A 26,163-nucleotide genomic window follows, 5' to 3' on the forward strand; every position below is an offset into this window, starting at 1 on the left:
AAACAGAAGGTAAGTTTGTTACTTCACAGGACTGTGAAGATACCACGGATACATGTAAAGAAATTGGCAGGTGATAGGCACTCAACAATGGGCAAATATTATTGCTCTGAAAATTCCTATAATGCAGAAGCAGCTAGTGGTAAAAGGCTTGCAGAATAGCATTTGATGGTGTGAATACCATCATGGTGTGGGATACACACATTTAGGAGCAGGCACGTGCAAAAATGTCAGAATGGCCTGACTTCTAATAGGAAAAAATCTCGTGACATCACGATGGTAAACCATGTATGCATACATGGCCTATGTTTACCTGTATGTATAACATAATATGGGTATATAATTGATTTCTTTGAAGTCTAGAAAATTCCTGACTAAACAGCTATGTCTGTTACTTCATTTTAAGATTCCTTCCAGCTCTAAAATTCTGTGAATTTTACTTAGCATCCTTTTTCTACCTTGAATGTTGATTACCTTAGGAAAAAAATGCAATCACAGCCAGCCATCAGCTCATGCCAATAACTATATACAATTTGCAATTTGTATGCTATTCCTGAACAAGAGTTCAGGTATTCAGAGAAAAGGCCTTTCTCTCTACTGCCTGCTTCTACCAATTTTTAAACAGGGACCTTCCTGAGTAAAGCAGGTCCTATCAAGTTGCTGTCATCTTCTCCCTTAGAATTTGGGGGAAAAGGTGTGAGGGAATGGTGGAGCAGGTGAAAGGAGGGCTGCTGTAAACTGCTGTGACCGTTGCTGGGTCTGTTGTAGGTGGCTCAATAAACACTTAGAGAATTCAATTAACTTGTTCTTCCTTTATCCCATTTAGCCTGTCTTACCCACTTATTTCCAGATTAACAGTGGATGACAGTGGTAAGCAGTAGTAAAAATTAAAACCTCAACAGCTTATCGAAAGACCCCTTCATCCTGTGCTTTTATATTCTTAGTGCTAGTGTATGACATGAGCCAATAACAGGGCTTCTGGCCCATAGATCCCTTCTGATACAGCTCCTTTTGTTTCCATTCTCTTCCCTACTAATATTGGTGCTCTGACTGACAAGACAAAGGACTGTATTCTGTTGAGAAGATCTAAAATCTGAGTAATTCCTACTAAAATCTGTATCCTGTAAAGAAATAACACACTTTTTAAAAGCGCTCTTGGGACATTTAAAAATTGAAAGACAATAACCGCCCCCCCAACACATATACTCTTAACATTCTGTTTTTGATGCCATAAAATGAAAAGAATCAGAAAACAAAACAACTCACACCAAAAAATTCTCATTATCTAGAAAAAAAAAGCAAAGAAAAAAATCCTTTTATACAACTTTTGGATTAAAGAAGGTATCAAAACTGAAACTTAAGAACATTTAGAAAATAACAGTAATGACGACATTAATGCAGCCAAATGATTCACCTTAAGCAGTGCTCACACTTAAGTCCATGTCTTAATCTCTTCTTAATAATTAAGAAGTAAAAATACATAAGTTACATGCTAACTCAACGAGTTAGAAAAAAAACAACAAAATAAACCAAGGAAAGCAAAATGTGGAAAACTTATTAAAGTGGAAATCAACTAATTAGAAAGAAGAAAATTACAGAATAAAGACATCCAAGCAGTTTGGGGAAAATAAAAAAATACACAATTAAGAAAGTAGGTAAACAGCTACCTTTATCAAGAAAATAAGGGAGAAACTTTGGGAGGCCGAGGCGGGCGGATCATGAGGTTAGGAGATCGAAACCATCCTGGCTAATACGGTGAAACCCCATCTCTACTAAAAATACAAAAAAATTAGCTGGGCCTGGTGGCGGGCGCCTGTAGGCCCAGCTACTCGGGACGCTGAGGCAGGAGAATGGCGTGAACCCGGGAGACGGAGCTTGCAGTGAGAGAGATCGTGCCACTGTACTCCAGCCTGGGCGACACAGCAAGACTCAGTCTCAAAAAAAAAAAAAAAATGAAAATAAGAGAGAAAGCATAATACAAACTAAGGGGCAACATCCACATGCACAGAAGACGAAGAGTTAAACTTTCTTCAACTAGGCAAATAAATTTGAAAACTTGGATTAAATGGATGGTTCCTGATCCAGATAGGATATAAAAACTACATGGATTAATTACCTAGATGATACCAACAAAGTTGTCAAAAAGCTGCTTGCCAAACATCCACTAAACCCAGATAATTTCACTGAAATTTTAAGAAACAGAAAATTCCAATGCTATTTAAACTGTTCTAGGGCATTGTAAAAGGAGAGAAGTTTCCAAATCCACAAGCATAAAATACTAAACTTCTCAAAGTGAACACGTGTATGCACGCACACACAAACTATAGACTACTGATTAATACAAGTGCAAATATCCTAATAAAATATGAAGTGCAGTCTAGCAATATATTAAAAAAATACATGGCCAAAAAGAATTTATTTAAAGAATGTAATGATAGTGCAAAATTACAAAATATATTAGTAAAATTCATCTTAAAGGATCAAAGGAAAAAAAATCGTATGATCATCTCCAGATGTTGAAAAGGCATGTGATAAAATTAAACATGCAGTCTTTAAAAAGTTTTAAAAATAGGGATTAGTTGATACTCCTTAATATGATTATATCTATCTCAACTCAATTCATTATAGCCAGTTATTGAACATTATTTTAGAAGTACTAGAGAATGCAATTAAGATACAAAGAGGAATGCAAACTGTAACAATGGTTACATTATCAGTGTTTGCTGATGACAGGACTGTGTAGTTGGAAAACACAAAATAATTAAGTGAAATACTATTACAAACAACAAAAAAATGGAATCAGGTAGCCGGGTAGAAAATTAACATAAATAATTAGCCTTTACATGCACTAAAATTAGGCAAAATTATAAACAGGATTTAATTAATAAAGGCAAAATGTAAAAATTTTAAAAAATAAACTCTTAAAAAATGTATGAGATCTCTGTAAAGTGTAAAATTCATCTGAAGGAAACAAAAAAAGACGAATGGGCATGATTTTTAGATAGTGCACCATGGTTTAGATAAAAAGCTTTAACATGATAATGATGTCAAATTCCCCTAAATTAATCTATAAAATTAAAACTGTCCAAAAAAAAAAAAGTACCCATGGATGTTTTGTGGAACTCAACAAATTGATTCTGTCATTCAAATGGAAATATAAATAAGAATATTTGAAACATTTAAAAATCAGTTATTAAAAAAATAAAGGATTGGTACAAAAAGAGAAAGGCAGATCAACAGAAGAAAATAGAGTCTAGAAACATACCCAAATAATATGGAAATGTACTATATAAGTTCCATTTCAAATTAGTAAGGAAAGGATCTATTATTTAATAAATAGCTTTGTGAAAACTAGGTAGTTATCTGGAAAAAAGATAGTGAAGCCCTAAATTCAGGAGAGATCAATGATTTAAATGTAAAAAAAAACAAATAACAGAAATGCTTGATCTTACTTTTAATATTCAAACTCTAATGATGTATTACTTCCCTTTGAGAAAAGGTACAGAAAATGTATGCATAGTATGTTACAATTTGCATTACTATATATGGTATTGATATGCCTATGTACATATATGGTTATTTCTAGAGAGATATACAAGAATCTGGTACTGATATGTGTCTCTTTCAAGTGAACTAAAAGATGGGTGTTGGGATAGAAGAGGAATTTACATTTCACTGTTTGAACCAGGAAGATGTATTAGTTAATTAAAATAATAAATTAAAAAACATATGCTAGAAAACCAAAACCCTTATACTTGATAGTATATTAGTACTAGGGCATAAAAGATTATTTGGTAACACAAATTCTGCCAGTAGAATATACTATAGGGGTCTAAAATGTATGTGAAAACAATTTAAAAAGAGAACTGATTGTGTTACTGCATCTTGTGAGATAAGTCAATTAAAAGGCAGTTTAATCAATTAAACTCTCTCATCTTGTGAGATACATCAATTGAAGGGCAGTCTCAAGCAAAATAATATTCAAGTCCTTAGAAAATTTTACCCTCGAGTACTGGTAAAAGCTACTACTTTACTATAAAGTAGTTAAGGAATGATCTCCTTCTAATCATTTTTATTCTAGATATATTGCATATTTTATGGCCTGAATTTGTATATGCACCAAAATTCAACAAATAAAGAACAACTTCGATTTAAAAAGTACCTCAAGGCAATAAAAAAAATCATTTTAATTTTTGATACATATTAAAACATCTTAGTTCCTCCTGACAGCATAACACAGACAAATACACAAGACTTCAAACATGCTTTAAAATGACATTCAGCAAAGTACTTAAAATTTAATAAATAGCAAATCACACACAAATACATTTTTCATAATCATTAAACTACTAAAACAGACAGCTAAAGAATAAATAAACGGCAATTGACAGTAAAAAAAATATGTTGGGTTTTGCGATTCACACTACTTAAAAAGGGGGGGATGATCTGAATGATTTCTTAATTTTCTTTTGAGAGTGTAGCATGATCCCCCCAGGAATAAAATATATAGAAAAAATCACTCTTACAACAATGTATTTTTTAAATACAACAAATAAATATGAAACCAGCAAAGCAATTTCAAGTTGTAATAAAAATGTCCCCTGCCCCCAGCCAAAAGCTATGGAAATATATAGTCGCTGTGGTAGCAAATAATAGCATTTAAAGTGATAGTGCTTGTGCACTAAGCTCATCTGAGACCTTGATATAATTTTAGTGCAAATCCCTAGGGTCCAATGCAAGCGCAACCCTGTATTAGGGGAACTTATCTTGTACAATTTTTGTACATGTTTTATAAAGTTCAAGATTTAATGCATAGTAGAATATCTTCATCCACTTAATTCTGTTGCTAAATAGAGATGAAAAAAGAAATGACTTGGGATTTTACCATTTGGTTTGTACCATGTTAGAGTATTAAAGTCAACATTAGAAAATCTTTATAAAAGAGTTTTGTTTTTGCCAGTAATTTATCTAACTCTGCCTAAATTTCACATCATTGTATGTTAAACGTAAGAGAAAAATTTTTAGACAGTTTGTTTCCCTTTGACAAGTTCATATGATAATGAAATCCAATAATAGACAAATGTCAAACAAATGAAAACGCAGGTGAGTATAAGGGTGTTTTTTTTGTACATTAACAACCTTAACATCTAGTATATTAAGTTACAAGATGTGTTGGCAAAAGCATAAACGTTTCAATTAAAATAAGGTATTATTTTGTACAAACAAACCATTTAACAAAGGATAGATAAAAATGACAATCAAATGAGTTTCAGCAGCCACATTTCTACAGTGAACCACAGTATCAGGATGAAAACAATCGGAAACAAATGAAAGGACATTATTGAACAATATGAATATGTAATGCATTTTTAGCTGCTAAAATAGTAAACTCTAAGTTCATAGAGTTACAAGTTGTTGAATTTAACCATGCAGGCTAACATATAATAATAAGAAATCACCCTGCATTTTTCCTTTTTAAACTAAAACTAGTTTAACTGTAAAGTTACAAAATAATAAATGGATATTGCTCCAACTTGTATACAATCTCCCTTACGTGATTCGTACCTAACAAAGTAACAAAGCCTCATCATCACTCGTTTCGTTTTTCAGTGTTACTTCTAAGCAAGTGTCTGGTATCTGGGCAGTGTGGACAATACCACAACGCTCACAGGGGCCATCTCGATTACTTGGCCTTACTCCAGGATTTGTTGCACTATATGGTTGTCTAAGCCCTTGTCCTTGATCTGAGGCAAGATCAAGAAGAGGTCTGGAGCAGTCATTCACATCAAAGTCTGAAGATCCATCAGAAATTGGAATCAGCATTTCAACATCATCATCATCTTCTCTTCTACTTACCCCATTATCAAGTTGTCTCAAAGGACTCTGGTTCTGACTTATGGAACTTGATCGTCCTAATGTAAAACGTACCCAACGTAGCCCCTGAGTCATACGACTGAGTGCACTTGTAAGCTGGTGACGTGCTGGACTCACACTTGGGGGTTCCACACTTGTCACATCCCTTCCATTATCTGCATGACCACCTCGGGTACTCTGAGTTGAGGAACTTGCACATGCTCCTACTGTCGCTTCTACTGCCGTTGTGGGAGGGACTTTTTGAGGCAAAGGAGCTGCAACCCCACCAGATGCTCCTGCCATATCTCTTCTCTCATTTTCTGTGTCTGTATCATCAGACTCCACGGAAAACAAACTTCTGTGAGTATGATTTCTCTCAGGTTCTCTACTGGTACTCTGACTAGGGACAACCTCATCTCCATCTGCTGAGACCAAAGCCAATGACCCAGAATGACGTGATCTTGCAAAATTAAAAATACGGTTCCAAATGTTGCTTGATCTGCCTGCCATAGGAAGCCTGACTGAAGTAAATCCAAGCTGAGATCGTACTGCTAGCCTCAGATTTTCCAAAACAGAAGCCTACAAAAATAAGAAAAGATCTTAAGGTAGTTAATAACAAGGTACCAAGATAAAAAAAAAACCACCCTTCTATTAAGAATGTGTTGTGGTTAAAAATTCTGTTACTCATTGTTGCTTTTGGGTCTAAGGAGGAAAAATTAAATTCTCTTACCTATGTGGGTTCATCCTACTACAGAATCTAATCTACTAATCTAACTTGAATCATTGTTTGTTTAAACTCTTCTTGATATTCTATTTTATATATGCAACTTAAAAATGATATTTAATGTCAATTGTAACAGTTGTTTCAAAATCTCACATCGTAATCCAACGTGAAAAGTGTACCAAAGCTAGAAAATAAAATTGATACTTCTGTAAACTAGGAACATAGGAGAATCTCTACATAATTGACGAAGTGACCAAAATGAGTTTGTGAAAACCAGGCCTTTTATCTTTTTTTTTTTTTAAAGAACAAATTAGACTTAATTTACAAGGCTGAACTTTTCCAAAACATGTGAAAATTGTATTTCACAGAGTTGGTTCTCAAGCATTTGCTGAATGGATACTGAGGATTTAATTATATTGTCACAAATAAAGGAATTATATTTGTAATACAGCACAGAAGACAACAAGAAACAACAAAAGAACCTGTTTATATCATTACTCAATGGTATCTAGACATTTAGATTTCTTCTCAATCTTTAAAGTTTTATTTTCTATAGTTTAGTATTAAGTATAAATTATATCATTCTTTGAAAACTAGTTAGCTGTAATTAGTGTATATGAAAGGCTGCCCAACTGAATAAAAAATCTATTTTTTCTAGATGAACGAGTTTAGAGTTTATTTTTAAAAGCATATAGCATTAGACAAGATAGTCTTTAAGCTCCATCTAGTGGTTATAAAAAGAAGTATTCAAACTTGAAACAGCTTTCAGCAACCTGGCATTTAGTATTTAAAAATTATACTTCCAGGAAACAATCTCAAGTTGATATACTCTCCTTCAGATGATGATACTGTCTCCTGCCAAAACTCACACCTCTTCCCTTTCCCCTCACAGAAGAAAGAAGGTATAAAATAAGGAAAATGTCCTCTTATGTTCTGTATCTCTTTGTGACTGGTATTGCATTTATTTATGCTTTCCATATAGGTCTTTCCATAGTGCCATGAACATAATTTATGATAAGTTAAGAAGCTACTATCATAGGAACATTTCATAGTCTAACATTAGTAAGGCACAGATTGTCAATAAGAAATTTGAATATCAGCACACATGGATTTGCTATACAGATGAGTAAGAGTTTTCACCAATTAAGAAGTACCTAACTATAAATTAAAAAAAAAAAAGAAAAAGTGGTTCACATTTCTAATGAACTTCTCCACAGATCTGCTCCTCAACAGTGAGCACGCAAGTTTTAAGCCTTCATGTTGAGCACTATGCTATTATGTCCAGCAATGAACAAAAGGCTCTTCTGTTATCCTTCTCTGTTGTGCTGCTATTAGCCATCAAGATCAACAATGCCTTCAACATACTTTATTGCTGACTTTAACATTTGGTTTGTCATACTGAGGTGAAACTCTCTACTTTGTTAAAAGTCAGTTTAATTAGGATTGGCAATCTAACATTATATTTTACGAGGGGATCTCATGAATGTTCTAGGAATAATTTCATATGCTTCTACAGTTTATGAAGGAGAAAGCATTCCTCAAAAAGCATTTCTACTTTGAGTGAGATGGTGAATTACATCATTACTTATTTTTTCCAAAAACTGCTATAAAAATTTGATAATTTGTTACCAAAAGCTTCAAACTTGAGAGTTTAATCTCATTAAATGAATAAAACCTAACTTACCACCCATAAAACATATTTTATTCTAAAATGTTGAAGTAGAATTCTCCCACGAGGGTAAATATAACCTGAGAAACTGGGGTAGTGTGAGGTAATAAAGAATTTAACCTCACCCAAAGCCTTTGTCCTTGGCTTTTGGTACATGATCTCCAAGCCCTTCCACTGTCATGTCTGAAAGCAGTGTCTTTGCCTGGCGGCCTTGGACCAGCCAGATGGTAAAACTGACTTAGAGTGGAAGCTCTGAACCACACCAACAGTGTGATGTAGGGTGAGCGCTTTGGGTCAATCAATCTCTGGATAAGGCTAGAAACTGGGATTGGCCACATGTGCAATTAATCCTGCCTATGTGCTAGTGCACCAGTACAAACTCTGGACACCGAGGCCTGGGTGAGCTTTCCTGGTTGGTAACACTCCATGCATATTGTCACATATCTGTGTTCACACAGTAATGCCCTCTTGCATCTATGAGGAAAGGACAACTGGAAGATCCATGTTTGGTACCCTTCTGAACTTTGTCCTATGCATCTTTTCCCTTGGTTAATCTGTGTCTGTATCCTCTCCCTGTAATAAACTGTAATCGCAAGTGAGCTGCTTTAAGTGAGTTTTCTGAGTGTTCCTAGTAAATTACCAAACCTGAAGGCGATTTGGGGAACTCCCTGAATTTGCAATTGGTGTCAGGAGTGAAGACAATCTTGTGTGAACTGTGTTCCCTCTAACTTTATGGGGCTTAGGGGTGGTGGGTGGTAGAGAATGAAGTAGGTGTGTAAAATTAACCGTGGTCTGATTCTTACCTAAAAAAAAAAAAAACTTTCCCCATAGCAGGGCTGATATAAAGAAGCCACAACTTAGGTTTTTCCTACTTTGCACACAGAATTCCAACCACTGGAACTTCTGAATGATTAACTTAGGAAATTACATATGGAGAAATGTTTTGAAACTACAAATTCTCACCAAAGATTTCCTAAAAGACTCCAATAAGGTGATAGACTGTAATCAGAAATCACATTTACCAAAAAGGAAATGGTATTCTATTTTGAAAATAATTATATTACTGGGAAAACAATGTTTACCAGTTTTAATTATAATACTGGAAACAACAATTTTTATAAATGTTTCTGAATCAATTTACAATTTAAATGAATAAATCCTTATGCCTAAAATGAACGCTGGCACATTTTTAAGCACTACGAGAAAAATTTTTTTAATTGCTGAGAAATTTAAAGAATTCAGAAACATATAATGAATTACTATATAAACAAAATGCTATAAATTGTTAAACACTGTAAAATCCAGCTTGAAGATGTTTTTCCTGAGGTAGAAATGTTAACTTCATTTTAATTACTTTTACTTATAAGTGGTTAATCTAGCATGTTATATTGCTAGCATATTAATTTTAGTGTTCATTCTTAAATCTTGTAGATGTTCAGGTCAAGTAAAAAATAACTTGCCAAGCTTAATACTTTTGAATTACAATGCACTAAATTATCCTAAACAGTAAAATGCTTAAGAATTGCACAACCAAATCAGTGGAATGAAAAATATACTTTTGTAGTTTGAAGTATTAAAATATAATGAAAACTATGACTTCAAATCTTCCATACATTTAAATCCTTGATTGCAAAAATTCTGACAGTCAAGGGTCTTTGCTTTATCATATATACAGGCACAGATTTCATTTTAAGAGGAAATGTAATAGAAATAACACATTGCAATATACCTGATTAGGTGAACAAACAGGAAAATCTTCAACTGGTGGAATTAAACCCTGAGCAATCAATTGTCCATAAGAGGGAGGAGCTTCTCTTCTTAACAATTCTGCTTCCACTCTTGACAACTGTGTTTCAAATGATCTTTGAGAGTAGATGAAAACAAAAAAGATTAAAAGGGGGAGTGAAGAAAAAGAACAATTTTCTATTATCAGTAATTAAAACAATCTGAATCTTGGCATATTTGATCATTTTAAAGCTTAGTCATTTGACAAACATTTACTGAATATATGTATTATCCCTATACTGGGAATACAAAGATGAAGCAGGCAGTCTGTCTTCATAGGGCTTTACGCTAGTAGAAGCCTGGATCACCGAGTTTTAATAAATGAAAATCCCTGTAAAAGGTAAAGGGAAAAATAATACAAGATTTTAAAACTCCTAAGAATATTGTATTTACTGAATACATGTTGAAGCCACCGCGCCCAGCTGGGATCTCTGACTCTTCATTGTGCTCTTTTGTTGCAATGTGGTAAAAAGTTTTCTGGCCATTTACACTTGGCCAAAGATGCAGTGGTCGGGTGCCGTGGCTCACACCTGTAATCAAAGCACTTTGGGAGGCCAAGGCGGGTGGATCACGAGGTCAGGAGTTTGGGACCAGCCTGGCCAACAGAGTGAAACCCCATCTCTACTAAAAATACAAAAAATTAGCCAGGCATGGTGGCGGGCGCCTGTAATCCCAGCTACTTGGGAGGCTGAGGCAGGAGAATCGCTTGAACCTGGGAGACAGAGTGCAGTGAGCCAAGATCGCACCACTGCACTCCAGCCCAGGTGACAGAGCAAGACTCCATCTCAAAACAAACAAACAACAAAAAAAAAAAAAAAAAAAAAAAAGGAAAAAAAGAAAAGATGCAGTAATGGTTATTACGATACTGTGCATCTGTGTGCCATCTATTAGCCATCTGTTATGTAAAAAGTTCTTTGTGAAATCTATTATTTGTAATTCTCCTGGGACTGAAGGTCATTGTCTCCACAGACATATCTGCCATTAACTTCTCCCAGGTCCCATTTATCCTGCATCATACTGAAAACTACTCACTTTGAAGGTCACCCTTTAACAGTTAACCATTTCTTACTAAACTGAGAACTCTGAAGTGCTGTTGTCACTTTACGACAGGACATTAGTCTTGTGTTCCAATCGTATCTCCTATTAGCCCTTCATAGGCATCCTAAGCTCCAGATAAACTGAACCATGTGCTTACTTTTTGAGCAATGCTGGACATTCCTACTTATATATTTTCCCAGGTTATTGCTTTAACAACACCTTTTCCCCTATCTATATTCTACTCATACATTTCAAGTGGCACCCCTCCAATTAAAGCCTTTCTGCCTCTCTCTCTCGTTAGATTAGGTATTTTTGACTTTATACCATTTTGTTTTATAGCTCTTTACAGTATTACACTTTTGTCATCTTATTCCATGCCCCAGTTCCTTCTTCCTAACTGTAAACTGCTTGTGATATTATGCCTTATTCATTTTCCTATTTACCTGTATGCTTTGAACATAGCATATAGCGTATCTGGAATTTTTGAATTAGTATTTAGAAAAATACAGGTTAAAACACTAAAACTGAGAGCTGCAGCTTACAATATTCCTATAAAACAGATTAATCTGAAAACAGGAGCTGGTAAATAGATGGGCTTTTTCTCACAACTCTAAATATTAGTTTGTAATGTGTCTGGCCTTTTGAGTCTTGCACTTTTCACACTAATTTTATACATCATCAACAATCTTTATCCATTTCTAAACTAATATAAAACAAAAATACGTTGCTAATCATCAAAGAACTTGTTTCAAACATTTGGGCCTGCTTTTATTGTGGAGAGCATAACCCTATAGTTCTGTCTGGATACTGACCTTCTTTCAAACATTCTCAGAGAATAAAGCTTACAAGTACATCCCAATGCTATGACGAGTAACAGGCCACAGATGAGGCTCCCTATGACGGCAGCAGTGATGACTCTTGTAGGCACGATTACTGGGCAATTTTCTTCATCGCTGCCATCACCACAGTCATCTTGAGAATCACACACCCAACTTTCAAACACGCAACGATTGTTTTTACAATGGAAATTTCCTGGTTGGCAAAAAAAGCAGTTTTTTTCATCTGAGCCATTTGGGCAATGATTCTGGTAGTTGCAGCGATCAGAACGAGGATAACAGACACCATTTCGGGAACATGGAAATTCTTCCTTCTGGCACATGGTACAGTTGATTTCATCCCGTCCATTTGGGCAATGCCAATACCCATCACAACGCTGCTGCTCAGTATAACACCCCCAGTTACCTCCACAGGGTATTTCCCATGGCAAACAGAACCCATCTACTTGGTAAGTAGCATTAAATCCCCTCGCAGCATTCACTTTATCAGCACAAAAATGTACCCTTATCTGTCCAGAAGAAGAAACAACAGTAAGAGGTGCATGAGAATCAAAAGCTGTCAACACACGCAAAAGCTTGTGTGGATTCTCCTCTAATCCATCATATATTTTGACATAATCACCATAACCAGTACCATCAAGTTTAAAGTCAGTGAAGCGTAAAATGACTTTACGGTGATCACCAGTGTCTATCAACCAGGTGCAATTGCTTCCAGGAGGATAAAAGTCTGGATAATTGGGAGAATTAAAAGTACCATAAAAATATTTTAGCCATTGCCCACATGTTGGCACATCACAGTCTATCTCATCTCCTAGGTCAAGGCAGTCAATGTTCCCATCACATTTTAAAGATTCGGGGAGGCAAGTGTAAACTTTGGTAAAACGGGATAAACACTGGAACTGGTTGTAAGCACAGGGTTGAAAAGCAGCAGCAGTTGGAGGATTAGCTTCTTTGGCACAGATCTCTTCATCGGAACTATCTCCACATTCATCCATGTTATTACATTTCCAGGCTTCTGGTATACACTTTCCATTACCACAACGAAACTGATCACAAGCACAATTTGGTTCCTCAGATTTCCCTGTGAAGATGTGAGTAGAAAGGAGATGGAAAGAGGAGAAAAATTATAATCTTTAAAAGACATAAAACAGCAAGCAATATTTTTACAATAAATGTTCATAAAGCCCAAGTGCTAGAAGTTTTAAAAAACAGGTTGGTTTTTTAATATTTTAATTTTATTTTTAAGTTCCAGGGTACATGTGCAGGATGTGCAGGTTTGTTACATGGGTAAACATGTGCCATGGTGGTTTGCTGCACCCATCAACCCATCACCTAGGTCTTAAGTCCAGGATGCATTAGGTCTTTTCCCTAATGCTCTCCCTCCCACCCCACCCTTCCTAGAAAGGCCACAATAAATGTGGGGCCTGTGTCCATGTGTTCTCATTGTTCAGGTCCCATTTATAAGTGAGAACATGCAGTGTTTGGTTTTCTGTTCCTGTGTTATTTTGCTGAGGATAATGGCTTCCAGCTTCATCCATCCATCCAGCTTCCAGCAAAGGACATGATCTCGTTCCTTTTTATGGCTGCATAGTATTCCATGGTGTATATGTACCAACATTTTCTTTACCCAGTCTATCATTGATGGGCATTTGGTTTGATTCCATGTCTTTGCTATTGTGAATAGTGCTGCAATCAACATATGTGTGTATGTATCTTTATAAATAGAATGATTTAACAGGTTGGGTTCTAATGACAAATTAGTACTGGCACACTTACTCAACAATTCAACTTGTTAAATGCTTATTATTATTCCATGAAGATCTTTGCATTTTGATCTAAAAGACAGGACTAATTCTGAATTATTCACATTTGTATGATCTGGTCATGCTTTTTAGACACAGTTTAAGAAAAGAAAAGATGTCTTTTTTTCTGAGACTATAAATTATGAAGGTGAAATTTGTTAGGTCTTTTCTTTGGAGGTATAAAAACAATGACAATTACCACAAAAATACATTCTGAAGTAACTTTCTGGATGAGTAAGCACTTGAGGGACAAAAGGCTATTCTTAGAATAAATGTATTTAAGATGTTTAAAAAGAAAATTAATCTTAGTATATGAAGTTAATCATTTTGTTAGAATTATACAAAACACCTTTTGGAGACCCAGCTTTAGGGCATCTGACTTTAGCTTCTAATCCTCAATCTCAGCTGCCTTGAGGGCCTACTCCGAATTAAATGAACATTATTTAGAAGATTAGCTCCGAAGTGACAGAACAGTTAATACCATAAAATTCAGTTCAATATCTTTCTTATTTAAAAACACACCTGAAAAATAGGCCAGTCTGAAACCCTTTCTAGAGATGTTGTCATCCGAATGAAACCTAATCCAGATGTGGTCTTGTGAAGAGATATATGGAGGTGGAATTGTGGAACCACAAGCTCTGTAACTTTCAATATTCTTGTATGTTTCTATTGTCAACCAGTCCAAATTGCACCTTCTGGATCCTTGAATATCAAAATCCTGAAAACTGAAAAAAAAAAAAAAAATCAGAAATGTCTATTAAAAAGTCAATTTTGGAAAAAAACATCGTATTACAATGTAACTGAGGATATTATTATAAGCCTCCATATACTGACCGATTCTCCTGGGTTTTCCAGGCATACAACCACATCATTAGCAAATAATAATACTAATTCTATGTTCCTCATATTTTTGTTTCTTCCCCAGATTGTAGAAAAATACTTCTTCACAAGTAATGCCAGTTTCCAAAATAATGTTAAAAAACAGGTGACAGTTGGCACCTTTTCTTTTTCTTCTCTGTGTGTATGGTTGGGAAAGACCACTTCTAACTCAGAACATCCTAAACTGTTCTGTGTTCCAACCAGAATCACCTCTCCCCAATCTGATGAATTGAAGTAAACACAGAGAAACTCAGCCTTCTCTTAGATTAATACTTGCTTAATGAAAAGTTTGCAGCTGACATTCTTAGGAGAGTAATTAGCACAAATCTGAGCAAGGTAAAAGACTGAAAAAGGAACACACGAAAAATGTTTTTGGTGAAAAGTCCCTGAGTTTGGGAATATCTTTTTACATAAATCACTTTATAGCCAAATACTATCTTGTAGTTAATAAAATGTGGGCATAAATATAGGCCAAAAACATCAAATAAATAAATGCACATAGAAAATTAGTCACTGCTTATGAAAAAAGAGAAACCAAAATATAGTTTTACAATATCTGAACATGCCTCACCAAAAAGTAAAGATCTGACTTTATATTCTTGCCTTTGCCTTAAACTAAGTGATAATAAAGTTAATTACCCAAGGATTATTATACCAGAATGTTTCTACTTCAAATATTCTGAATAACTAACAAAAGCTGATAGACAATTTGATTGTTTCCAGGTTTGCACTATTATGAACTATGCTTTAAAAACTCCTGGCCGGGCATGGTGGCTCACGCCTGTAATCCTAGCACTTTGGGACGCTGAGGTGGGCAGATCACGAAGTCAGGAGTTTGAGACCAGCCTGGCCATGGTGAAACTCCGTCTCTACTAAGAATACAAAAATTAGCCGGGCATGATGGTAAGTGCCTGTAATCCCAGCTACTCAGGAGGCTGAGGCAGGAGAATCTCTTGAACCTGGGAGACAGTGGTTGCAGTGAGCTGAGACTGTGCCACTGCACTCCAACCTGGGCGACAGAGCAAGACTCCATCTCGAACAAAACAAAACAAAACAAAACAAAACCCTTATACATGAACATATTTCTCTTACAAGAACAAGCATTTCTCTAGGACAAACTATTCTAGAACTAGTATTGCTAGGTCAGAAGAATAATTTCTCTTTAAATCTGACAGACACTGGCAAAACATTTTTACACGAATTTACAGTTCTACCAAGTATGTACCAAAGTACCATATACCCCACACGTTTAGCAAAATGACATATTCTATTTTTAAAAATGTTTTGCCAATTAGGTAGACAAAAGAGATTTATCACTTCTATTTAGCATGTCTTTATTTACTGAGATTGAAATGCTTTTCCAATTTATGGGTTATTTCAATTTTTTTTACTCCAAATTGCCTTGTTTTCCAAATTTCCTCCTTTATTCATTAATATTTCTTAAGAACTCTATACATTATAAATACGAGCTTATTCGGGGGCACGTATGTTACGTAAGACATGTCATATCCACCTATATCCACAGTCTTTCTCTCCAATGGTCAGTGTGGTCAGTCTTTTTCATTTTTAGTCACTGATGGGTGGCATCTCTTATTGTGGTTTTATGTACACTTCCCTGAAGACAAATTTGCTGAACATCTTTTCATGTGATTACTGGCCATTTTTATATCTTCTGTGAAGTATCTGTTCATGTCTTTTGCCCATTAAAAAAAAAAAGTTATAAAAATCCCTTTTATATTCTTGGCCAGGCATGGTGGCTCACGCCTGCAATCCTAGAACTTTGGGAGGCTGAGGTGGGCAGATCACTTGAGGTCAGGAGTTCGAGACCAGCCTGGCCAACCAAAATGGTGAAACCCCGTCTCTACTGAAAATACAAAAATTAGCTGGCTGTGGTGGCGCATGCTTGTAATCCCAGCTACTCGCGAGGCTGAGGCAGGAGAATTGCTTGAACCTGGGAGGCGGAGATTGTAGTGAGCTAAGATCGCACCACTGCACCCCAGCCTGGGCGAGAGAGCAAGACTCCACCTCAAAAAAAAAAAAAAAAAAAAGTGGATTCAAGTCCTTTGTTAGATATGTGTATTGCTAATATTTTCTTCCAGTCCATGGTATGTCTTTTCATTTTCTTAATGGAACCTTTTAATAAGCAGAAGTTTTAAATTTTAGTCTTGATGAAGTCTAATTTATTATTTTTGCTTTGTGTTTAGTGCATTTAGTGTCCTAAGATATCTTGGTGTTTCCAAAGATCTCAACGATGTTCAACTACTTTTTAAGTATTTCAGAGTTTTAGTTTTTACATTTATAACTGAGATTTACATAAATTTTTGTGTTTTCAAGTAGAAAATGAGATTCTTTTTTTTCTTACATTTATCTAGAACACAGAAGATACTAATTTTTGTTCTATCACACAGTTTAATTAGTCTGATGACCATGAACTTGAGGAGGTTTGGTTTTTCACTTTGTTTAAAGTGAGTTTGTTTCTGCTTTGCCCTTAGTCTTAGGGGAAATTCTTAGTTTAAGGACACTGTCTTTACTTGTAAAGTATGACACACAGAGTTTCATTAAAAATCTCTAGGTATTTATTTATGAAGCCCTATACTCGGTCTCCCCTGTGATGGACAGGATTCAAACTCCATGTGCTGCCTCTGCTGTGGGGTGCAGCAGCTGAAATCACTGTATAGTCTTTCCAGCCTTCCTGCTGTTACTTTCCAGCAGGTTCCTTGGAGTCTTCTTTAAGCACACACAATTCATGGGTCAGCTAAGGATTCAAGAATAATTTAAATGCAGTTACTTTCCAGTTTGTGGTTCTCTCCTTTCCAGGAGTTACCTTATTAATTAATTTCCAGTTACTGTCCCAGCCTCAACTGCATCCTGACACCTCAAGCTGACAAGAGTATGGTGATCTGCTTGAGTTCCAGTCACTCCACGTTGCACAGACTGGCAAGAATCTTCAGAGAACTGGTAGGAAACAAGCCTATCTCACGAAGTGTGGTTCCTTCTTTCAGGGGTGGAATACTCTCCTGTTTTTGCCAGTTTCTTATTACTCTCCAGAGCCTTCAAATAGTTGGTTTTAAAATATCTTATCCAAACTTAACAGCTCTTGTTTATGGGAGGTCTAGTCCCATTCAAACTATGGAATCCCTTAATAAACTTTTAGTCCACAAAACGTTTAAGATTCATGAGGGCAAAGGATGGGAGAGGTGGCTCACGCCGTAATCCCAGAACTTTGGGAGGCTGAGGTGGATCACCTGAAGTCAGAAGTTCGAGACCAACCTGGCCAACAGGGTGAAACCCTATCTCTACTAAAAATACAAAAATTAGTTGGGCGTGGTTTTTAATTTTAGTCTTGATGAAGTCTAATTTTTTATTTTTGCTTTATGTTTAGTGCATTTAGTGGTGTTTCCAAAGATCCCAAAGATGTTCCACTATTTTTTAAGTATTTCAGAGTTTTAGTTTTTATACACCTGTAATCCCAGCTACTCGGGAGGCTGAGGCAGGAGAACTGCTTAAACCCGGGAGGCAGAGGTTGCAGTGAGCCGAGATGGCGCCACTGCACTCCAGCCTGGGTGACAAAGTGAGACTCTGTCTCTCAAAAAAAAAAAAAAAAAAAAAAAAAAGATTCATGAAGGCAGAAACCTTGTTTAGAATAAGAAACAATAAATATCTGTTCATGTATACCCTATTTTAGTTTGCTAATTCATTTAGGATTTTTAAATAAGTAAAATTACTTTTTGGTTTTTTAAATGCTTCATAGTCTTCATAGTAATTTGTGTAATAAAAGCACTGTTGACACATTTGTCCTCTGTGCCTATTTAGAATACACTGAGTCAGGGAGAGTGTTTCAATTTTTGATGTTTTTTGGTTAATCAGTGGTTCTTAAACTTTTGATGATTTAAATTTTCTTAGAAATTGATTGTATGTTGATGGTAAAATTTATTACTACAAAGCTCTGTACACAGTACTTTCATACAGTTTAAAGACATTTTTTCCTATATGTGATCTTTAAGTTTGCTTTAAACTGCTTAAAACAAACATATAATTAGCAAATAAAAGTTTTCTCTTCCTTCCTATTTTCTTTATATCACTGATTTCTATCTGTTGCACTGTTGCACTGACTAAGAATTCTACTATAACCAGTAAAAGCACATATTTTCGTCTTGGTCCTTGGTGCTAAAATTAACTTTGCCATTAAATTTGCTTTTTAAAATTTTTAAAGACACCCTTTACCAGGTTAAGGAAATTCCTTTTCTATTCATTTAGTAACACTTGCTTATAAACTAGTTTTAGAGTCTTAATTTGAATGCTGATTCAATTTCTTCAATGGCTACTGATTTCATCGGTTTTCTAATTCTTCTTGAATCAATTTTAGTAATATAAATTTTCTAAAAAATAATCCAATTCATCTACTTGTATAAAAGTATTAACATATAACTGCTTATAATATTCTCTTATGACATTAAAAATTTTATGTTTATAATTATAGACACTTTTGCTCTTTTTATCTTCTCTTTTTCTTCAGTTTTGCTTTGAGTTTTATCTATTTTCCTGAGTTTTTCAGAAAGTCAGCTTTTTGTTTTATTGAATTTTATTGCTTATTTTCCTGCTCTTTACTTCTACTTTAAAATTTACCCTATAATTCTTTTCCTTAACTCTTGAGTTAAATGCTGAGCTTATTTATTTTCTAATTTTTAAATCAATGCATTAGAGTTGTAAACTTTTCTAAGTGTTCTTTCGATGTATTCTAACAGTTTTAATATGTATTACTTTCGCTACGGTTATTTAAAAAATATTTACTCCCACTGTGATTTCTTCTTTAATTCAGGAGTTATTTAGGAATATACTTCTAAACATACAGGTTTCATAATTTTTTTCCTTTATTTTAATTGCATTGTGGTAAGAAAACACAATCTGAATGATGTACAGTCTTTGAAATGTATTAAGAGTTCCTTTGTGATTTGAAACATAATCAATTTTTATAAATGTTCCACATCTCTTTGAAAAGAATGTGTATTCTTTGTTGAAATAAGTATTAAAGGTGTGTTAAAAATCTCCCACTGCAACTGTGGACTGGTCAAATTTGCTGGGCAATTCTCCACATTTTGCTTTGCATGTATTTTAGGCTATGTAATAAAGTACATGAAATTTACTGCTATTTTATTTTCCTGGTAGAATACCCCAACTGTTACTAGTATTTTGTGCCTTAAGCTCAATTACAATGGACCTTAATCTTCCTACACTAGCTTTCTCTTGATGAGTAGCTCCAAAACTAACCTTTTCTATCTCCTTGTTTTGTTTTTGTTTATTTTTGAGACAAGGTCTCATTCTTCCACCCAGGCTGGAGTGCAGTGGTGCATTCATGGCTCACTGCAGCCTCAACCTCCTGGGCTCAGGTGATCCTCCCACTTCAGCCTCCTGAGTAGCTGGGACCACAGGAAACATGCCATCACACCCAGCTAGTTTTTTGTATTTTTTGTAGAGACAGGGTTTCACCATGTTGCCCAGGCCAGTCTCGAATTCCTTAGCCTACCTTGGCCTTCCAAAATGCTAGGATTACAGGCACGAGCCACAGCGTCTGGCCCATCTTGTTTTTAGACATTCTGTATTAGTTTTGTTTTAGATGTGTTACAACCTTTCTACTTGGGAGAGAGTTCTCATTTTCCTCCTTTCCTTTTTTTTTTTTTTTTTTTTGAGAAAGGGTTTCACTCTGTTGCCTAGGCTGGAGCACAGTGGCACGATCTTGGCTCTGTAACCTCCACCTCCTGGGTTCAAGCAATTCTCATGCCTCAGCCTCCTGAGTAGCTAGGATTGTAGGCGCGTGCCACCATGCCCAGCTAATTTTTGTATTTTTAGTAGAGACGAGGTTTCGCTGTGTTGGCCAGGCTGGTCTCAAACTCCTGACCTCAAGTGATCTGCCTGCCTCAGCCTCCCAAAGTGCTGGGATTACAGGTGTGAGCCACCACATCTAGCCTCCTGTCTTTTTTTGAATATATTTTTAAAGTTCCTTTTCCTCTGTTAACTGCTCAATATTACTTCTATTTTTAATCAGTGGCTATCTTTTGATATTTTAATTGAAATGCTGAAACACACTTTTTTTTCTAACAAAGTCTAAGTAAGAGTATTCGGTGTTTCTCCTGTCCCCTCAAAAATCACAAATAGGGTAGAAACAATTTACAGCTTTATTTTCACTAACCTTTTACTAAAATTTAGCATTTCCTACACTTATAAACAACAAACCATGACAGTATTTATAGCACTGGCCACTCCACCACTATTCAAAATTAGAGATATTTTTATGTTACATTTTAGTTTTTACAGATATCTAAAAACACTATTTACACTTAAAATTTTTTCTTTGAAATTAACCACTTGATTTTGCTAATGTGTTAATAAATAAGCATATATTACATTACAAATATTAAAAAATATCTGATAGCTGTACTTTAACATAATTGGTTCCCTTTGTAACGCTATGTATTTTTTTTTAATGGATTTAAACACATTATTCTGGGAAAGAATACACAGGTTTTACCAAAATACTAGGTGTCCGTGGCATAAAGAAAGTTAAGAAATAATCCCTGACAGAATACATCATAAAATGCCTGGAGTAAATCTGAGTTCCAACTTAATTTTGTTTGGCTGTTTTTCTCGGCATTCAATTTTTTCACACATTCTGGAATTTTGGTTTACAGGTTTATTTTATGCAAGTTTTTTGGTTTTCTCTCTTTTTTTTAACCCTCTCTTATTCTATGTTCTCCTACTTGGGTCTACATTCCAGAACAAGTCTTAAATGATGGTTCAGAGTATTAAAGATCCTGTCACGGAGTCAGCAGGTGACATAGTTATTCATGTTTGTTAGGTTATGCCCTCTCAGCTCTCTAAGCTCTCAGCCCCATATAAATTCAGGCTGTGGTTGGTGGCAGATTTTTCAGCCTCCTGTCTGGAGCAAAATTGCCTGTCCTTAGTCCTTGGCTTCAAGCAGGTGCTGGTATTCAATCCTCCCTTCCCCACGGATAAGGTGGCCTTTGTTGATTATAGTGGGTTCCAAGGGAGAGGAATGAAGTAAAAATGCCTTTATTTCACCATCTTAAGCAAGTTTTATACGGATAGCTCTCAGTATTGTTTGTTTTTACTCCATAACTTTAGTTTCCCTCTTCTACCCAGATCTAAAAAAATCATGTTTCTAATTCTATTTTACTAAGAATTTAAAATTTTTATTTTAAATTCAGGAATGAATGCTGATTTTCTTTTTTACCAAGATGCTTTAAAGCATCTATGTACACTAGATAATCATATACTTTTTCTTTTGACTTGTTAACATGGTAAGTTAATATTTCCTAATACTGACTCATTTGTATGTCTAAGAGAGCTACATTTAATTATGCATATGATTCTTTTGAATCATTTAAGATTATGCAATGATAATCATATGTAAAACTTGTCTGTGTATATGCATGTGTGTCATCTTTTTAAAGTTATGATATTACCATGATAATGACTTCAGTAAAGAATCTGAACAATTACTAAAATCACCTTCTGATCTGTATACATCGAAATTCATTGCTCCCTTCTACAATTCAGGAAATTTTCCTTTAGCTGTAGGGCTCACTTCAATTTTATTCTGCATTTCAGTATTGTGCGTGGTTTTCAGTGTATCTTACTTCATGAAATCTCAAGGATGCAATACATTATCAAAACCAGATGGCAGTATTTCATGTAATCTCTTCTGTGCTGGTAAGATTTTCAAGTTTTACAAAACTGAGCTATAAGCTATAAGTTTAATTTTTAGGTTAAAAGGTGAAGGTCTCTATAAATTCTAGTTTTACGCTAAAAAACTCCCAATATGTGGTAAAAATGTTATTTTGTAAACATACTTAGTCATACTACAAGTAACAGAAAATAGGTCTATTATTTACATTTAAACACTGACACTGTTACAGAAAGATAACCTTAATGGTGCATTCTACCACTCAATCAGGCAAGAGAAAAACACTGCATGGAGGAGGAGAACAACAGCTTTTGTTATGTGCCAAGCTCCGGGGTTCCAGAAGAGGTAATGTAAGGTAGAGGAAAATAACAGGAAAACAAACTATGGCCCTTGTTTGTGGTTTCCACCAAAAAAAGGAGATAGATGACAGTTATGCTTCTCAAGAGAGATTGGTTTCCTCATTAGTTAATAAATACAAAAAAGGAAGATGAAAAAAGATGAGAAAGTAGGCTAAATGTATAAGTCTTATTTTAAAAACAGAAAATGAAGGAATTTGAGTTTATGATCTCCAAAGTCTCTTCTAAATCTAAAATTCTATGCCTCCTACCCATACAATGTTACACATGAAAACATGTTGAAGGTGCCTTTGTGCTACACTGTCTCTGTGATGGAAATGACGTTCTTATTTGTGTTTTGTTCCAACTGCAGTTCTTCATTCAGGCACACTATTTTTTTTTCCCCTGTAGGTAAATATTTTTTTCCTAATGGCCTTGATAGAATTTTCCTAAGCAAGCAATATCTAGTTCTACTAAATATATTCTTTACAATCTTATTCCCGTACTGTTTTTCTCTGCAAGTAATTTGCTAAATGTTTTAAAATTTAATCTTAACCTTCCTTATTTATATGTCACATTCATTCTTAGAATCTTAAACTTACAGCTATTTCCCCTAGGAATGCCTTTCATTTGTATTCTTAACAAATGTTCTTTTGTTTCAAAGTTATAAAAAAAGATTTTTCTAGATATAGTATTTCTCCATTATCAGTTTGTTTCAAGTTTTATACATACATACACATACACAGACATGCATGACAAATCGTGTTTTAACTCATTTAGGTAGAAGGCTCTACTAATGAGACAAAGGTTAAGAGCTAGATATCCAAGTGAATTAATGAGTTTTGTTTATTTGTTTGTTCCACTGCCAAAGGTTAGTCTTGACCCTAATAGGCTATTTTGCAAATGCCTATCTTTTGTTAAAAAGTAGCTTAGAAGAATATAGATGATTCAATGCAAATACATTACCACCCTTAGAAAATACTCAAAACACATACCAGATGGGCTGTTATTCTTACTCTTAAGATGACACCAATAGCTGTTCTTTATTACATCTCCTGAAAAGCCTTCTTTTTATATTACTGCATGTTAAGTAATAATAAATGAAAATGGAATTTATGTTTTGTAATAAATTATACAGCAATACAGAAAGGTAGAATTACCTTATAGTAATGATTTCACCTGGGTTTGCCCTTATGAACCAGCTACAGTTGATTTTTGCAGGATATTCAGAAGGCCAGCCTGGGCTTGTGATTATGCCACTTGGTGCTCGAATTTGCTGTGGAGTCTCTCCACAAGCTGGAAGATAGCCAAAGCAATCTTTGCTTATTATTATACATTTAAATGGTATTAGGTAAATCAGTGTTTATTTTTTAAAAACCAAAAAACTTTACACATCAAATAATATCCAATAAGATATGGTAGTATCAACTTTAAAAAGCTATTATTCTAATGAGATATTTCAGTTTTCTCCCTTTTAGATAAAGTCCCTTATTCCAATTAAATACAGTAGCCCCACTTATCGGACATTTTGCTTTCCACTGTTCAGTGACTTGGAGCCAACAGTGGTCTAAAAATATTAAATGGAAAATTCCGGAAACAAACAATTCTTAAGTTTTAAATTGTGTGCTGTTCTGAGTAGTGATGACATCTCTTGCTGTGCTGCTCTGTCCCTCCCGGGACATGAATCTTCCCTTTGTCCAGTGTATCCACGCTGTGTATGCTACCCACCCATTAGTTACTTAGTAGCCATCTCACTTATCAGATCAACTGTCACAGTATTGAAGTGCTTGTGTTCAAGTCACCCTTATTTTGCCATTATGAATAGCCTCAAAGCACAAAAGCAGTGATGCTGGTAATGCGGATATGTCAAAGAGAAGCTGTAAAGTACTTCCATTAAGTGAAAAGGTGAAAGTTCTCAACAATAGAAAAAAAAAATCGTATGCTGAGGTGTCTGAGCTCTAAGGTGAGAATGAATCTTATATCCATGAAATTATGAAGAAGGAAAAAGAAATTCGTGCTAGTTTTGCTGTAATACCTCAAACTGCAAAAGTTAATGGCCGCAGTGCCTAAGTGCTTAGTTAAAATGGAAAAGGCATTCAGTTGGACAGCAATCAGGTTTGGTACTCTGCAGTTTCAGGCATTCACTGGGGGTCTTGAAGGTATCCCTCATAGATAAGGAGGGACTACTGTACATGTTTTGGGCAGGCAAGGAAATTTCAAACTGGATCACTGAATAAGAGTTCAAGATTACTTACTGGCTTTGGCCATGGAGACTGATCTATCCATCCACCCATCTTTTTTCAAAACTCATCTTTCAAGTTTATTTTATCATAAACTACCTTTCCAATATTTGCTTAGCTACTTTGTTTAGATCCTTAGGAGCATAATGCTGCTTTTAGGGTACTCTAAGTAAGCCTAACAGTAAGATGCTGGATTGTAATTTTTGTTAAGAAGTTAGTGGATGATTGAATAAAGATAGTAAAACACTCGAAATTACTGCAAAGCAGTTCTTCAATTTATTCCATTAATACTTCCAAGCTATTTGTTACAGGGTTATGAATGATTCCTACATTATTTAAAAGTAAAATCTTGAAATAGTGCTTAAAATATCACCATGTGATTAGATATCTGCATATCACAGAGGAAAATCTTCATGCATATAGAATAAATTAAAACTAATACCAACACTTTCCTGGATTATTCTTGCATTATCTGGAACTCTCATTGCAATATAGTTAACATTATCCAGAATTCAGTTGATAATGTGACAATTTATTCTCTCTCAATTAAATACGTGATGTTTAAGCCTTTAGTAGAATTTTAAATCCTAGAACCTCTTATTTAATACAATTTCAACAAATTAGATTACTTGATTTTAAAGTAGCAGCAGATTAGAAGCAGAGAATTAGAAGTGGGGAGAGTAGCTGCCAGGGGTACATAAACAATTATCAGAAGTGATGAGTAAATTTTCAGAAAAACAAACACTACATACTAAACTCAAAAACCATGAGCTCATAATTTATATATTGCCTGTCTCTGAAAAGGTAAGACTGTTGTATTATATTATCATAATAAATTAATATTCATACTGATCTAAGAGTTGTTGAGTGAATAATGAATCAGTATAGGCAAAATGACTGGTATAAAACACAGCCTGCACTCCCATGCTTTTTAAGTTCTGCTGTAGTTTAAAAATCAGGTAACCCAAGAGATGGCCAAATATCACTATTACAATTGTAATTTGGAAAAATGAACTTTTTTTTTTTTTTTTTTTTTTGAGATAGAGTCTCACTCTGTCTCCAGGGTGGATGGAGTACAGTGGTGCAATCTCGGCTCACTACAACCTCTGCCTCCCAGGTTCAAGCAATTCTCTTGCCTCAGCCTCCCGAGAAAGTGGGACTACAGGCGCACACCACCAGCTAATTTTTGTATTTTTAGTAGAGAAGGGGTTTCACCAGGTTGGCCAGGATGGTCTCGATCTCTTGACCTTGTGATGTTACTGCCTCAGCCTCCCGAAGTGCTGGGATTACAGGCGTGAGCCAC

At 35.1% G+C, this 26,163-nt stretch overlaps 1 protein-coding gene across 2 annotated transcripts in view; it reads right to left on the reverse strand.

The window, feature by feature from the left end:
- Window positions 1–4,147: 4,147 nt before the first annotated feature.
- LRP12 (LDL receptor related protein 12) overlaps window positions 4,148–26,163 on the reverse strand; it is a 96,223-nt gene continuing 74,207 nt past the window's right edge. For both annotated transcript variants that reach the window (XM_003256094.4, XM_003256093.4), the window contains 5 exons: window positions 23,781–23,916; window positions 14,227–14,429; window positions 11,879–12,983; window positions 9,973–10,105; window positions 4,148–6,429 (listed from right to left, as the gene is read on the reverse strand). In XM_003256094.4, coding sequence (XP_003256142.2) covers window positions 5,563–6,429; window positions 9,973–10,105; window positions 11,879–12,983; window positions 14,227–14,429; window positions 23,781–23,916 — 2,444 coding nt within the window. In that variant the 3' untranslated portion in view covers window positions 4,148–5,562. The remainder of the gene's footprint in view (window positions 6,430–9,972; window positions 10,106–11,878; window positions 12,984–14,226; window positions 14,430–23,780; window positions 23,917–26,163) is intronic.

The sequence above is a fragment of the Nomascus leucogenys genome, chromosome 16 (assembly GCF_006542625.1).
Source record: "Nomascus leucogenys isolate Asia chromosome 16, Asia_NLE_v1, whole genome shotgun sequence".
Lineage (NCBI taxonomy): Eukaryota > Metazoa > Chordata > Mammalia > Primates > Hylobatidae > Nomascus > Nomascus leucogenys.